Source organism: Sturnira hondurensis, unplaced genomic scaffold, assembly GCF_014824575.4.
Source record: "Sturnira hondurensis isolate 20B ecotype Veracruz unplaced genomic scaffold, ASM1482457v3 Scaffold0000648, whole genome shotgun sequence".
Lineage (NCBI taxonomy): Eukaryota > Metazoa > Chordata > Mammalia > Chiroptera > Phyllostomidae > Sturnira > Sturnira hondurensis.
This window is the reverse complement of record NW_028073279.1, coordinates 247,983-265,704: the sequence shown is the minus strand read 5'-3', so window position 1 is coordinate 265,704 and position 17,722 is coordinate 247,983. Positions and strand designations below refer to the sequence as shown.

At 35.7% G+C, this 17,722-nt stretch overlaps 1 protein-coding gene across 1 annotated transcript in view; it reads left to right on the top strand.

Moving 5' to 3' along the window:
• Positions 1–17,722, top strand: part of MSH4 (mutS homolog 4) — a 74,517-nt gene that overhangs the window by 15,792 nt on the left and 41,003 nt on the right. The window contains exons 3-7 of the mRNA XM_037042238.1: positions 831–991; positions 2,093–2,203; positions 4,689–4,804; positions 5,690–5,863; positions 14,801–14,973. Of these exons, the coding sequence (XP_036898133.1) occupies positions 831–991; positions 2,093–2,203; positions 4,689–4,804; positions 5,690–5,863; positions 14,801–14,973 (735 nt within the window). The remainder of the gene's footprint in view (positions 1–830; positions 992–2,092; positions 2,204–4,688; positions 4,805–5,689; positions 5,864–14,800; positions 14,974–17,722) is intronic.

The following is a 17,722-nucleotide window of genomic DNA, read 5'->3' as shown; positions in this document are numbered from 1 at the left end:
GACTCTGCCAGTTCCATCTGTGCCTCAGTGCTCTTGTAAGTAAGTGGAGAAAATAATGATGTCCGATAGAACTGTTGTGACAATGAAATGAATTAATCCAAGGGGAGAATTTAGGACATTCTTGTCACATTAAGAAATAAGATATCCACCATTACACAGATATCTTGAAATTGGAGTTTATAGTTATATAATGTTTTATACTTGAGTTAGGCAGAGCACTGATTCCTTTATATTTTGTGATCGATGATTATTTATTATGAGATAATTTGTTTAAATTTATATAGCTTTAAAAAAAAGATTTTATTTATTTATCTTTAGAGGGAAGGGAAGGAGAGAGGGAGAGAAACATCAATGTATGGTTGCCTCTCGTGCGTCCCCTGCCGGGAACTGACCTGTAACCCAGGCATGTGCCCTGACTGGGAATCGAACCATGATTCTTTAGTTTGCAGGCCTGCGCTTAATCCACTGAGCTATGCCAGCCATGGCCATATTTATATAGCTTTTAAATGACAGAGTAAGATAAATAATCTAGGTTTTTTGATCCCGAATTCAGTGTTTCTTTTATAGACTACATTTCAATAAAATGCAAAATAAGACACTGTGTAAATTTGTTATTTCTGAGTGTGAATGAAGTTTAAGTTTTGGCAAAATACTGTGGAAATTAATATTTTTATTTGGTCTGAATATGAAAATTTATTTTTTAATGACTAAAAAAGGATTATTGTCTTGGATATTAATAGCCATGTCCTAGACTTGAAGCCTTGAGATCTTGAGAAAAAACTAGAAATTATTATTATGAATGTTTACACATTAAATTTTTTTTTTAGCAGCTACGTCCTCATCTGCAGTTTCTGCACACTCCCCATCAGTTATTGTAGCTGTCGTAGAAGGGAGAGGACTTGCCAGAGGTGAAATAGGAATAGCAAGTGTTGATTTAAAAAGCCCACAGATTATATTATCTCAGTTTGCAGACAACACAACATATACAAAAGTGAGTATTTATAATCCTAGAAAATGGTTGATCTAGTGGGTACTAGCCATTTTCAAGTCAGTACTTTACTAATTAGTGTACTTTTTGGTAGAATACTGATTATTTGGTATTATTTTAATGTTAGTCTGAATTAAAATAAAATTGTTCTATATCTGATTTTTAAATATATCTAGTCCTAAAAATAGTGTTTTGCTGTTAAACATTCTAAATTACTGTTAATATTAGTTTCTAAAATTATCTTTAAATTGTAATTCCTGGATTTATTCTAAAAATAATATGTGTATTAATGCTGTCTCCACAGTGTTATTTCTACTGAATTTCAAATACTTGAATATTATTTTTGAGGTTTAAGGAAAGTTGGTCTCTTAGATTAGTCATAATTTAATCTCTTCTTGCCTTTACTTCTTATTACTCATGAAGAGGGGCCACTGGTCTGTTGCCATGGGAATTTTTGTGACTTAACAGGTAGAGGTAGTCTGTGGCTACTCTTTATATTCTAAAAAGCATACTACCTTCATCTCTGTATATTTCAGATTTTTATGCAACTTAAAAAGAATAGGAAGCAATTTTTTATAAAATAGGAATTTTAGTCAAACTGACTAAGAATTTCTGTGTTCTAGGGTAGTTTTCAGAAATGTACCTTATACTGTGAAAAGCATAACTCATAAAGCAAATGTTTCTCATCTCTCATTTTTTTACTTTTTAATTTCTAAGCTATACTGGTAAAGTCATATTGATTGTATCGCCATAGTTGCTCTTTTGAGTGTTTTTGATAGAGATGAATAAAATGCTGGTTAGAAAAATTTCTTTAAAAAATCTTAGGAATACATATTTGATCAATTCAAATTAATTTTTAGACTTAGAGATATTACAAGCTATTGTGACTAAAATACAACTTATGTTTATGTTAATTTATATTTGTATAGGATATATATTTAATATACAATCATTAGAAATACCTTTTAATTGAAATATGTAATTAAGACAGTTAATTTTATATTTTATGAAGTAATTTTAATTCTCTCTCAAAAGATTGAAACTTTTTTGTTTTAGAGAATCCTAAGTTTACATTTAAGAAATTGATTATTCAAATGATTTCAGGTGATCACTAAACTCAAAATTTTATCACCTTTGGAAATAATAATGTCAAATACTGCTTGTGTTGCGGGGAACTCAACTAAGTTGTTTACTCTGATCACAGAGAATTTCAAGGTAAGTGATTTTATTCTCAATAGTTACATTTGAGATCTTTATTTAAAACCCAGTATTTCCATGGCTGGTGTGGCTCAGCAGATTGAGCATCTACTTGCAAACCGACAGGTCACCAGTTTGATTGTCATACATCAATGTTTCTCTCCCTTCTTTTCCCCTCTCTCTAAAAATAAATAAATGAAACCTTTAAAAACTCCAATTCTTTGAGGAACTTTATAGGGTGGGGCAAAAGTAGGTTTACAGTTGTATGTGAAACACAAAGTTTATTTTTGTATTATTATTTATTAATGACTGTATTATTTTCCATATAAACAATTGTAAACCTACTTTTGCCCCACCCTAAAGGATACACCAAATACAAATTCTAATCTAATGAACTGTTAATACATACAATAAAAAGAACAGGGAATCCACTAATTTGACTTTGCACCTTTATCTACTTTAAATAAAAGGAAAAATATTTTAGGTACTAAGGAGGTTTTTTAGAGTATACAGGAAGCAGACCATTAGAGAAAGCATGGATTTCCTTAGGTCTGGCTTCCTGGAGACTAATTACTAAGCTAGCAGACGCGTTGAAATTAAATTTCTTGTTTTTTAGGGAATAGCAGCTATCAGCAAGTACTTTTCCTTTAGAGAATTTGATCTGTATTACAGAATTATTTCAGCTTCACCTGGTAGTATGGATTGCCTCACAGTTAGCCTACTACTTTAGCCTCCCGCTGTGGGACTATGACAGGTGCGTGCTCTGGAATCTTACCGGACCAGTGCACTTTCCCTCAGTGAGGCCGTTTCCACCATATATTATGGTTTATTTCATCCCTCTAGCAAATCCCCCTTTTTTTGTTGTAAGGGCAGCATTGCATTTGGAATAATTCCTGATGAGTGCAAATTATTTTTATAATATACTGTATTTTGTAATGTTTTCAGACTCCTCTTCAACACTTTTGGAATCAAGCTGAGATTTAGGGTCCAGTGAGTTCTTTATTATTCTTAATATACAGAATCTGCAGTCATGTAAGATTTCTTCTGGTCCTCTTAGAGATCCTATGTAGTAGCTTTGCTGTGTTTCACTCATTGCTAAAAATTGTCCCTCATGTAAATCTGTTGTCTCCATTAGACAAGTCTTCTCATGTTGTTTCTTTCATTCATTATTTTTAACTTCTTTCTATCGCCCTTATTAGTGCATACCTCTCAAACTTCCATTATTTTTTTGATTAAGCATTACAAGTTTTGGTTATAAATAACCAAGTTAAACTAGCTTAAGTAAAAAAGGAAATGTATTGGCTTGTATAAATTGGAAGCCACATATTTGGAGAGATAGTATTCATACTGTCATTCCCACCACCATCTTTTTTTTTATCTGCTGATAAATTACCTCTACAGTGGTGTCAAACTCATTTTCACCAGGGGCCACATCAGCCTCACAGTTGCGTTCAAAGAGCCAAATGTAATTTTAGGACTGCATAAACGTAACTACTCTTTAACTAGGAGCAAGGAGCTTGGTGCTGCCTATTGCATATCAACTATGCTAGAAAAGTGACTTACTTTTCAGAATTTTACTTGTATGGAAATTATAGTTAATAAAAGTTAGATCATAGGGTTGTTGTCTTCACAATGACAGCTGTTAAAATATTCTTGGCACATAACAAATTACCTATCTGTTTACAGTTGTTTTCAGTCTTACAGATTTTAAAAGTACAGCATTGGATTACCTTTCTTACCTAATTTTATTCAAAGTAGTATACCTCTTGCTCTACAACTTTATGCTGTTTTTTCTTTTTTAAAAACAAATTCCATTATTGACTTTATTTTAAGTAGGTTAAATTCACCTCATGTAGACATCATTTCATAAATTTGACAGGTGGGATTGATGTTTTCATTTTAGTCAACTAGCACATTATAAGTATGTCAGGTTGATTGTAAAATTTTGTGTGATGATGTTGTTGTAGAGTAAAATTACTAGAAGGAAGAGACTCTTGTATTATTTTTTATTATGATTCCTAACATATTGAGTTAAATTTCATGTGAATACACTTTGGTAAGAGCTATAGGCTGTCTGTCATTCACTTAGCAAGACACATAATCATTCTTTTTTGCAGATAACAAAACTTTTTAATTCTGGAAAACATTAAAAATAAACTTTATATAATATTTAAGCTATGTACAGACATGTGTTTAACAAGCCAGTTTTGGGCAAGTGCATGAAACTAAACATTTATTTATTTATTATCTTAAAAATATTTATGTATTTATTTTTAGAGAGAGGGGAAGGGAGGGAGAAACAGAGGGAGAGAAATATTGGTGCAAGAGCTGTCAATTGGTTGTCTCTTACATGCCCCCAACTGGGGACCTGACCCACAACCACTGTATGTGTCCCGACCGGGAATCCAACCAGCTAGCTTTCTGTTCATAGACTGGCATTTAGTACCCTGAGCCACACCAGTCAGGGCTAAAAATTCATTTTGAAATTAAAATTTTTTTTCAGAATGTAAATTTCACTACTGTCCAAAGAAAATACTTCAATGAAACGAAAGGATTAGAGTACATTGAACAGTTATGCATAGCAGAATTCAGCACTGTTCTGATGGAGGTTCAGTCCAAGTAAGTTATAACTTAAGGAAAGTTATAAATGTTTAATGTGAGTTCTACAAGGATAATATCTTTTGTCTGATTTGTTCTCTGCCATATTCCTACCACCTAGAAAAGTGCTTGGCTTATCATACAACTGGATAATTATTGAAATAGTTAGAATAGTTAATTCAGGTTTGCACACAAGACATATCTTGTTAACTGAATTTATATAGAATCTCTCCAAATTAGTCATAATCTATTGTCCCCTAGTGGTTGCTGCTCACTTTACTTTGGAGTCAGCAGCTCAAGTAGCTATTGTAAACTAGAAATGAGAGGGCACAGGAGTTAAATACATTTAAAGTTTTGTTTTGTTACTTCATACCTTTACTCCTAAAAGCCTCAATCTGAGACAGGGAATGATATTTTTGGAAAGGCTATTTCTTAGAACATGCTAGATAGACACTTTCTCTGAGCCAGGTTGGACTACTTGTTTACTCAGTTAATCACAATGACTACCCTCCCTGGGATTGTAATGGACTTTCCTATGCCTTGGGGTCTCCCGACTTACCTTTAAGGCTCAGAGTCTTTCAACATTATGTGAATATTTAGAATGGTGCATCAAAAATGACACAAATTCCTGTTGAATATCGACTTCTAACATATGGTTTATTGGCATCTAATATCCCTTAAGTGTCAGACTTCAGAAAGTTGTCTGTTTTCATCAAGTTTTATGTTTTGGAGATAATTTACATAGTTTTCAAAAATCAGGAACACTTAGTGTATTTTTGGGGGATTTGAGTGGTGTTATGCAAATATTTATAATTTTCCTGATATTGAGGTAAAATAAAGTTTTCATTTTATGGTAGTTTTTTTGTTTTAAAGATTTATAGTATTGTATCATTGGTCATCTTGCAGGTATTACTGCCTTGCAGCTGTTGCAGCTTTATTAAAATATGTTGAGTTTATTCAAAATTCAGTTTATGCACCCAAGTCTCTGAAGATTTGTTTTCAAGGTAGTGAACAGACTGCCATGATAGATTCATCATCAGCCCAAAACCTTGAATTACTAATTAATAGTCAAGACTGTAGGTAAGATCACCCATTTTTTATAAAATATATCAGTATATTTTATTATATCATTTTATATGAATAGTTATTATATATTTTAAAAAATTAATGGAGAATGATTGCTGTTGTTGCTGGATGCTTCAGATGTTTCACCAAAATCAGGTATTAAAAAAACACTTGTGGAAATGGCATAAGCATCATGGCGAAGTGAGAGGACTCCGTTGTTTTTCCCCTTAAACTGACAGCAAATCAGACAACTATAACTTAACAAATGGTCCCCTGCTCAGCACACAAACATGCCTGAAAGATCCATGCATTGGGGCATCTGAAGTTGAGCATTTTGGTGACACAAGATAGGGAAAGGACAGGCTTATAGCAGCTGCTGATGCAGTTCAGAGCTTGCTGTAACTCCAGTGAGAGCACGAGCAGAGAAGTCAGGCCTCACACTGTGGCTGGAGCATAAGACAGGCAGAAGCTGTTTCTTTTGAGTAAAGGTTTGTCCTTGCTCCATTTCATTGTGGGAGAGCCAGGTAAAGGTGGCTGGGAAAAACTAAACAACACAGCAGTGCTGGCCACCATTACGGGAAGGGGGGCAGAGCTGCAAGTTGCAACTTTGTTCCCTGCCACCACCTTCCTCTCAGAGCCTGGTAAAGAAAGGTGGGAGGCTTTAAATAACTCAAAAGGGTGACAGCCATTACTGGAAATGGGCAGATTCATAGGATAGCAAGCTTGCTCCCTCCACCCAACACTCCCCAGCAGAGCCTGGTGAAGAATTCTGAGACTCCCCAAGCAGCATAGCAAAAAGACAGTACCTTACCTATCAACCTACTAAATTGTTGAGAGGAAAATAGATTCTAAACAAGAAAAGAGTTTACTACATCAGATGCTGTGAATAACAAAGGTAAGTTAGGAACACAGAAAGAAAATGAAAAATCTCTAGAAACCAGACAGTGATTTAAGGTTTTAATTATTTATTTTTAGAGAGAGGGGGAGGGAGGGAGAGAAACATTGATACATGATGCTGATCACACACCCCCAACCAGGGACCTGGCCCACATCTCGGGCATGTGCCCTAACCAGGAATCAAACCTACAACATTTCAGTTTTCGAAGTGGTGCCCAACCCACTGAGCCACAATGGTCAGGGCCCAAACAGTGATTTAAATGACAGAGAATTCAACACTGCAGTTATGAAACAAAAGGATTAGAGTACATTGAACAGTTATGCAACATAGCAGAATTCAGGACTGTCCTGATGGACAATATGATATATAAAATAACACAGAAGGGCAGTTCAATGAGGTTAGGAATAACATCAATGAATAGAAGAAATACTTAAAAGAGATTGAAACTATAAGAAAGAACCAACCTGAAATTCTGGAGCTGAAGAATTCAATAAAGGACATGAGGTATTCACTAGAGAGTATTGAAAATAGTGTAAACCAGATGGAAGACAGAGAGAAACCTAGAAGTGACCCAGGAGGAAGATGAGAGAGAACTAAGAGTAAAAAAATTTAAGAACTACTTGACAACATTAGGAAGAGCAACATAAGGATAATAGGTATGTATACCTGAAAGAGAAGAGAAGCAGGAGAGAACAGAGGGCCTACCCAAAGAAATATTGATGAGAACTTCCCAATTGTATCAAAAGAATTGGACTTTAGCATGGAGGAAGCTAGCAGAATGCCTAATTATATCAATGCAAAGAGACCTACAAGACATTTTATTCAGGCTGTCAAAAATCAATGAGAGACATGACCTGTGTGTCTGAGTTGATTGGGCATCGTCCTGCAAACCAAAAAGTCACCAGTTTAATTCCTGGTCAGGGAACATGCCTAGGTTGCAGGTTCATTCCAAGGTCACTGGGTACATGAGGCAACTGATTAATGTTTCTCTCCCTTTCTTTCTCTCTCCCCCTTAAAAATGTTAAAAATGTGCAGATAACCTGAATAGACACTTTTTCAAGGAAGCCATAGAGATGGCCATCAGATAGATGAAAATATGCTCAAATTCACAAGTCATAAGAAAAATGCAAATCAAAACAATGAGATACCACCTCACACCTGTTAGAATGACTTGTCAATAAGACAAGAAATAAGTATTGGAGAGGATGTGGAGAAAAGGGAATTCTTGCATACTGCTGGTGGGAATGCTGCTTGGTGGAGACACCATGGAAAATACCCAGGTTCCTCCAAAAATTAAAAATAGAACTACCATATGACCCAGTAATTTCACTTCTGGATATGTACCCAAAGAAACCCAAACATGACTTCAAAAAGACATATGCATCCCTATGTTCATTGCAATATTATTTAGAATAGCCATGACTTGGAAACAACCTAAGTGTTCTTTGATGGATGATTGGATAAAGAAGGTACTATTTAGCCATAAAATGATGAAATACTACCATTTTTAGCAGCATGGCTGAATCTTGAGAAGGTTATGGTAAGTGAAATAAATCAGATGGGAAAAGGCAAGAACAGTATGAAACAAAACAAACAAGCAAACTTGTAGATGCAAACAACAGGATGATGGTTACCACAGGGGAAATCATAGGAGGGAGGACGATGAGTAAAGTGTATCAAATATATGGTAAAAGACAGAGACTAGACTTCATGTGGTGGCCACACAGTAGACTGTACAGACATCAAATTATACAGATGCACATTTGAAACTTATGTAATATTATTAACCAGTGTCACTCCAATAAATTTAATTAAAAATATATTTGTACTAAACAACAACAAAAAGTCCCAATGCAAAACTAAGCAAAGGATTTGAATAGGTTTTCCTCCAGAAAAGATATACAGGTGGCCAGTAAGCACATGAGAAGATGCTCAATATTGGTAGACATTTGGGAAGTGCAAATCAGAACCACAATTATGTACTACTTCACACTCAGCAGGATGGTGATTATGGAGTAAATGCAAAATAAATGTTGGTTATGCTTTGAAGACATTAAAAACCTGGCTCATTGCTTGTGGGGATGTAACATGATACAGTCACTTTGGAAAACAGTATGGTAGTTCCTCAAAAAGTTGTACATAGAATTACCATATGATCCAGTAATTCCACTTCCAGGTATGTACCCAAAAAACTGAAAGTAGGAAATCAAACAGATACTTGCACATCAGTGTTTATGGCAGCATCATTCACAGTAGCCAAGAGGTGGAAATAAACCAAATGTTCACCAATGCATGACAGTGAGTAAACAAAATGAAATGTGTACACACAATGGAATATTATTTAACTTTAAAAAGAATGAAATTCTGATCTATGCCACTAGATATATGAGCCTTGAAAAACATGCTAAGTGAAATATGCCAGACAAAAGGAAAAATGTTTCATGATTTCACTTATATGAGGTATATAAAATAGGTAAATCCATTGGATGGATTTACAGAGTAATTAGGAGGTTACCAGGGGCCAGGGAAAATGGGGAATGGGGAGGTGCTCTTTAATGGATATAGAATTTCTGTTGGGATGTTGAAAAAGTTCTGGGAATAGTAGTGGTGGTTACATAACATTGACAGTATTTTTAATGATACCGAATTGTGCATTTAAAATGGTTGAAGTGGTAAATTTTATGTATGTTTTATCTTGATAAAAAATGATACGATTTGTACTCTTTTAACAGTCTCTCCCTAAGGTTGGGAAGGGTACTTGAATTTTTCAGAGAGTAGAACTTAAGTGTTCTCTCTGTCTCTCTCACACACACTGATAAACATGTGAGGGATGTGTTAACTTGATGGAAGGAATCCTTTCACAGTGCGTACATATAGCAAATCATTGCAGTGTGTACTTTATGTTACAGTTTTGTTAGTTATACCTCAATAAAGCTGGAAAAAGATATTGTAGTTAGAATACCACATAATTAAAATAATTAGCCTAAAATATATACTGGATATGCAAGGGCTTTGTAGTCATTTGAGAAACTAAAACTAAAGTTGGATCTACTTGGTCTGTGGTGTTTAGACTAGTTGCTGGTTTTACTGGTAGCCTAAACTGACTATTAGACAGAGTACCAGGATCAAGCCGTAGAATTTACCACAAAAGGTAATAGGAATATTGATGGTCAACATTAATGAGAGAGAGGGAGAGGTGTAGACAGACACTCACACACACACACATTAATCAATTTCATCATGGGGACCTAAAGTAAAATAAAAATGTTACTAGAAGATAATGTAGACAACCTGTGGTGGTGGTATAGCCGAAATGTATTAATCTGGGCTCAGTTTGTCACAAAGAATTGTGAACATGTCTTTTCTCTTTAAGGAATGGCAGTCTAGAGGAGACACATAGTGCCATTAATATGTGCTAAGTACAGTGATAAAAATTGACATTAAAATGTTGGGATCATAGCAAAGACAGAGTTTGTGGGCTTGGTTATTAAATGGGAATAATTAACAAAAGTATTCTGAGGGAGGTAATATGTGAGATGTTTTGAAGTACACATAGAAGTTTTCCAAATGAAGAAATAGCAGAGTTTAATAGTAAAAAACATTAAGTTGTGAAACAATGATTTTCTATTTTTTAAAAAATTTTATTATTTTTAGAGAGAAGGGAAGGGAGTTATATTTTGAAATACAAATAGAAGTTATCCAAATGAAGAAATTGCAAAGTTTAAGATAGTAAAAAGCATTGTTATGAAAGAATGATTTTTTTAAGGATTTTATTCATTTATTTTAAGAGAGGGGAAAGGAGGAAGAAAGAGAAGGAAGGAGAGAAACATCAATGTGTGAGAAATGCTCACACATCCCCAGCTGGGGACCTGGCCCACAACCCAGACAGGTACCCTGACTGGTAATCGAACTGGTGACCAGGGAAATGCCCGATCAACTGAGCCACACTGGTCAGGGCTTAAAGAACAATTTTCAGTATAACAGTATGGTATATGCGAAGAAACTATAAGCTATTCAGTATTACTGATTGGTAAATGCAAGGAGAGAATTAGTAAGCTTAGAGTAGTTAAGTCTTAGCTTTCAGTAATTAAATACAACTTCAGACATGAATAAAAGGGACACATTTTAAATGATTGTGAATTTTAGTATTAAGATAATTGAAGAGCATAAAGAGTACTTTGGACAACTGAAATCTTAAACTGCTCAGTGCTGCTAGTTTAGAGTCATATTTGTTTAAATATCACTGTCACTTCATTGTGCATCATCTTGGCTTCACTTTTGATTATGTTGAAATCTCTAGACATTATTTGCTGTTGCAAACTTAGAAATCTAGGTCATCTAATTTTATTATTCATTTTAGTCATTAAGAACAGTTTAGATCTGTCTTGGTACTGTTGGTACTGCTTTTAGTAAAGGTAAAAGTAATATTAATATTATATATACTAACTTCATTTCCCCATCAGTAGAGTGTCCTCAACACGTTTGTAGTTTAAAGATGTTTAATGGTTGCATCATAATGGTTTAAAATTATAGTCTTTTTAGGAGTTTACATTTATTTGTACCTATTATTCCTTTTCAGCTTAGCAAATAAGTAACTTTTCCTCTTGCTAGATAAAAGGTATTAAAATAATATGATCTGGAAAAATTAGACTATCATTGAATAACATAGGGTAACAGAAAGTCAATAACCAAGCCTGATAATTATTACAAAGTACTTTATCCTCAGTTTCACTTTGTCACATTTCATAATTAATCATTGTTTATCATCATCAAACATTGCTTGAGTTCCTGTTATAAATTAAATAATATGATATATTACCTTCAGGAGGTCATATTATAGTTGAAAAGGAGATACTGAGGTCTTTTCACAAACTTGAGTCAGAGTGTCAGGTTAAAAGGTGGATATTCCGCACACTGAACTTTCTGAATAGCTCTAAGGTTTCCATAGACTTGTCACTTGTTCAGTTCATTGTTTCACCTGTTGATTTTCATGGGAAATGGCAAGTTTGGGTGCACTCCTCACTTCATTTGTTCCTGCAGAAGTCAAGTTCTCAAAAAATTTAAAAAAAATTAAAAAAAGAAATGTGCCTGTGATGAGAGATCCCAGCCAGGACACAATTTGAGTAGTTCCCTAAGAATTTGTTTAAATTGATATAGCAAATAGAAAATCAGGTACTTGACTAAAACTTAAGAATCATTCTTGTTTTCCTCTCTTCTCAATCTAGATTCAATTATCAAAATAATCCTCTTCATTCAACCTTCAGAGTACATACCAATTCTGGATAATTTCTTACCATTTTCAAGGCTACAGCCCTAGTGCATACCTTCATCATGCCAGCCTGGACTACTGTAGTATCCCTTAACTCGTCTCTCTGCCTTCTTAGTCTCCTACAGTTACTCTATTCTCAACCTAATGGCTAGAGTGTTATGTTTTTAAACCAGAAATCAGATCTTGGAACTCTCCTGTTTAAAACCTTTCAATATCTTACATTACTGTTAGAATATAGTCCAGACTTTTTTTAAAGGTTTTATTTATTTATTTTTTGGAGAAAGGGGAAGGGAGAGAAACATTGATGTATGAGAAAAACATTGATCAATCGCCTCTTACATGCCCTCAGTGGGGGACCTGGCCCTCAACCCAGCCATGTGCTCCAACTGGGAATTGAACTGGTAGCACTTTGGTTTGCAGACCAGCACTCAGTCCACTGAGCCACACCAGTCAGAGTATAGTTCAGACTTTTTACCAAGGCCTACAGGGACTTCTGTGTCCTGGCTTCTATCAGCTGGCTCCAGTGGTGTAGCCTTCCTGGTCATCCAAGCTGGGCACTTTAGGTCTGTGACCCCCTGCCTTCAGGTGGGCTGGGTACACCTTCCTGTTGTAGTTGAGCCTTTATTGCTGTTGGTACATCATTAAGTGGGGTTTATTTCCAGCCCAGTCTTCTACAAGGACTGGCTGTGACCACCAACTTCTGTGGAGGATCAGCTATGCAAGGGCCAACCTCATGAAGCAAGATTTACTTCAGCAGGGCTGTTGTGGCTGCTGAGTTCATCCCTTGAGTGTGTTATTTGTGGAGATGGTTGGGTGGTGCTTTGGTGTGGTTTGAAGCTGTCCGCTGAGTGCGTTGGCTCTGGGGCCTCCCAGGAGGTGCAGGCCAAGGTCATCTGCCTCCTGCGTTATGCCGGGGGCCATTTGGCATGAGTTACAAAGCAATCTGCAGATGGCTGCTACTTGTGCTAGACTTGAAGGTGTCCAGGAGAGGCCAAGCTGCGAACCAAGGCTGGCTGTTGCTAATGCTGGGCCTGGGGCCACTTAATGAGAGGTACAGGGCACAGTGAGGCAGATGCTGCTTGTTTGAAAGATTTTGGGGAAGTTTGAACATGAGCCAAGACAAGCCATTTGTATGGTAAAGCCAGTGGAAACAGCTTGGATGGGCCCCCGATGTTAGGTGGGGCAGGGTCTTAGGAAATCACCAGGTGGGCTAATACTGTGAGCCAGGTTGATGGAGATTCAGATTGTCCATGCCCTTGTGCAGGCTCTGTGGGATTGGGTGGGTTGGGGTTTCAGAAAAGGAAAATGACCTCTGTCAGCACTTCAATCTGGAAGAAAGCTGCCCCTCCTTCTCTTGGCCTGATGCCCTGATTGAGAATTCCTTCCTATATCCCTGGTGCCTTTAGAGCTACTTCCCAGTGCTGAAGCTCAGGAGTGAATACTAGTAAATTTCTGCAGGGGGCTTGGGGACAAGTCCTTTAAAGGGAGCCCCTGGGTCTTTAGTGGTCCTTTGTCTCAGCCACAATTCCTACTGTTTTTTTTTAAGATTTTATTTATTTATCTTTAGAGGGGAAGGGAAGGAGAGAAAGAGAAACATCAATGTATGGTTGCCTCTCATGAGTCCCCTGCTGGGAACTGGCCTGCAACCCAGGCATGTGCCCTGACTGGGAATCAAACTGCGATCCTTTGGTTCTCAGGCCTGCATTCAATACACTGAGCTACACCGGCCAGGGCCCTACTGGGTTTTATAGCCAGAAGTTATGGGGACTTTACCTGGCACTGGAACCTTGGGCTGGGGGGCCAGGTGTGGGGCTGGGAATCCTGGCACCTCAGCAGGATAGCCCTCCTGATTTCTATCCACCACTGGTATTCCTCATCTCTGCCCCTCAAATAATAATAATTAATTATTATTGTTTGTTCTGCCCCTCCTACTAGTTTTGATGTAGCTTTTTTTCTTTGTACCCTTAGTTGTAAGGACTGCTGTTCAGCTAGATTTCAGGCAATTTTAAATGATGATTGTTCTGTAATTCAGTTGTAATTTTGATGTGGTTGTGGGAGGCTGCGAGTACCACATCTGCCTACTCCTCCATCTTGACCAGAAGCCTGTTTTTCTTTTTTTTTAGAAACAGTTTCTGTAATTGAGATTATTTTTTCCTTTCATTTGTAATTCTCTAATTTCTTAAATTAGAACCAAGTGATTATATTAAATACTTGTTTTATCAATGTGAAAGTTCTTTCCCCCTTCAGGATTAATTATTATCATTTGCTTTTCATCACAGGAAAAACTATATTTTTATTATATAAATTTTTATCGATATCATGCTGTTACTGATGGAATGCTGTGGGTTAGAACATTTTATGTTAGTCTGAATATTGAGAAAATTGTTTTTTTAATTTAAATTTTTTTATTTTTTCCATTACCATTTATCTCCTCATGCCATCATCTACCTCCACCCACACCCCTTCCCCACCCCCCACTGCAATCACCACACTGTTGCCTGTGTCCGTGGAAAAACATGTTACGTGTAAGAAGATACTGCTGATCCTTGTTAATCAAAGTGTGGTTCATGGACATACAGCATATTACGGAGCTTATCCAACATGTAGATTCTCAAGCCTTATCCCAGACCTACTGAATCAGAATATGCATGTGATTTGTGTGCCTGTTAAAGTGTGAGAATCACTACTGTAGATCATAGTTATTCAATTACAAAGTTAGAGTGCAATTTTCTTGAATTTTTTCTTTGTATACCTAATGAAAATTTTCAAACTTGTGATTTCAAAGGAATAATCACACCCTCTTTGGTGTTCTGAATTACACTAAGACTCCTGGAGGGAGTAGAAGACTTCGTTCTAATATATTAGAACCTCTAGTTGATATGGAAACCATTAACATGAGATTAGATTGTGTTCAAGAGCTACTTCAAGATGAGGAACTCTTTTTTGGACTTCAGTCAGGTAAATGAATATTCTCTAATTTTATAAATACAAATTATTAGAAAAAATAGATTATCTTGTAAGGACACCAGTCAAGTTAAGGCCCACCCTAATGACTTCATCTTAATTTGATTACATCTGCGAAGATCCAGTTTCCAAGAAAGGTCACATTCACAGGTACTGGGATTTAAGACTTCAAAATATCTCACTGGGGGATGCAATCTAACCTATAACATGAGGTAAGAGAACTACCCTTGGTACCTGGCTATTTGTTCATTGGCATAGCAGTGCAATGTTCTTCTTAAACCTCTAGGTGGAAGGGCAAGTTATATACATTGTTCCAAATCCAGTTCTGGTTTCTAGGAGCTTCGGCTGTCTTCCATACCCCATTCCCCAACCACCCGTCCTGGTGTTCTGGGAAGCATTTACAGTCTGAACAGTTTTTCCTCAGTCCAATTCCCAATACATTTTAAATAGTTCCTTCAAAATCCTGGCAATGTATTGACTGTGACTGCATTTTCAATGTTGTTAAATATATTTAATATATAGTTATATTAAATATATTTAGTATTTAAATATTAAATATTTTAAATATATCCCAGTGTGTTTAGTGAACTTTTGGATAGGTACAAGGAAACCATTTTTAACTGGTAATTTTTTCTTGGTTGCAGCAACATCTTACTGGCTTACCTATACCTGGCATTCTGTGTAATACATAAGTGCCCGGAGTGTTAAGTCATTTAATCATGTAATATTAGTCAAGCTCTATCTCTATGTTTTTTCTGTCTTGACAGTTTATAATTTATCATTGCATGTAAAAAGTAGGGGAACACAACCATACAGTATGGTGGGAGATGAACTTTTATAGTTCATTAAAATATGAGAGTCTGAACCTCATTAAAAAGCCCAGTACCTACTTTATTATAGGCATTTTATACATATCAGGGATAAAAAGATAAGGAAGATTAAGCTATAAGTTTCTGTCATCAAAGATCTTACATTCATGTTAGGGAAACAACTCCAATATATGATGCAATGTGGTAAATGCAGTAATTATTGATATTTTATGGGAACACAGAAGGAGGAAATGGGATTAAAAATAGAATCCAGTGGGATTCACAGCTTTATCTTAAGGAAATGAGTAAGACTTTGACCAAAGAAGAAACCTAGAAATGACTTTCAAGACAAAGGGAACATGCCTGTGTAAATTATGTTGATGCACATAGGGACAACAAAAATATTTTTTAGATGTGGTAATGGAGATAAAGATCTTGTGTGAGTCCCACTGGCTGTGATCTTGAATAGTCATTACTTTCTAGATTACACTTGTTTTTCTGGAAAGTTGGGGAAGGTAGAGTCAAGATAATATTCTACAGTTTTACTTACATTGATATAAAAAAGCTTGTTGTTTTTAAGTTTAAGGTATGGCCAATACTTATTTATGACTTGAAGCCTTGGGGAATGGTAAGAAATGAGAACTGGGATTAGCTTATCAAGGGCTTTTGTATAATACTAAGAAATTTGGATCCTATCATGTAAAACTTAGGGAGCTGATAGTTTTAAACTGAGAGAGTAGTATGATCAAGTCCTTATTTTAGAAAAACTATTTTGGTGGTTATGATAGATTTGGGAAAAGGAAAAAGAAAGAGACAAAAAGAGGAAGGCCAGTCTAAGTGAGAACTTTAAGAATCTAGTAGAGTCACATGTAAAATGTCACCATAGCATTATGTCACATTGAAGAATATAAAAGTAGTATATACTGAGCCTGTTTACTCTAATTTTAAAAAATAGTTTAAATATAAATTACTCTTGAATTGCAAGTTAGAAAAGGACACAGTGCTAGAAGTAGACAAACTGAAAATTATCAAAAGACTAGGCAGTTGAACAGAAAGCAAGTGACAAAACTTTTTTTTTAAGATTTTTTAATTTATTTATCTTTAGGAAGGAGAGGGAAAGGAAGGAGAGAAGTAGAGAAATATCAATGTATGGTTGCCTCTCGTGAGTCCCATGATGGGAACTGGCCCGCAACCCAAGGCATGTGCCCTGACTGGGAATCGAACCGTGATTGTCTAGTTCGCAGGCCCGCACTCAATCCCTGCCGAAACTTTTTTTAAAGGATAACAAGTTGGAACCACTTTGTAAAGTGTCAATAAGTCTACACAAAATCTTTTGAGGTTATATATTATGATTGTAATAACAATGAGTCATTATGTTTATTATATTTTAAGTATGAAGAGATGCATTCTTAAAAGACCCGTATATTAAATGTCTAAGAAAAAAAACAATTTGGGAATATTTAAAAGGGATAAGTTATAATTTTCTATACATTTACTTTTATAGAATACTTTAAGCTGGAAAATGAGTTGAAAGAATAAAATAAGTTTTGAGCTCTGGTATGTGTGGGGTACTTTACACACTTTGTCTCAATCCTCACAGCAGGCATAGGGGGTAGATGTCATTATCCACATTTAAAATGGAGGAGTTAGGTAACTTCTGGAGTGTTACATGGTCAGTGGTTTATGCTTTTAAATTAATGCTTTTATGTATCAGGAAGAAAAGTTAGAGATTAAAAAGGTGGAGAGATTAAAAAGGTGGAGAGAAAATCAAAAAGCCAGAGATGTAGTGTTTCAAGAAGAATGGGGTGATTAATAGTATCAAATTTGGAAGGCAGAGAGTAAGTAATCAAAATTAGTAAATGACCATTAGGATTTATTGCTTTATTCCTGGCACTTGTAAGATAGATAAAGACAATTAAAACAATATTGCAGGT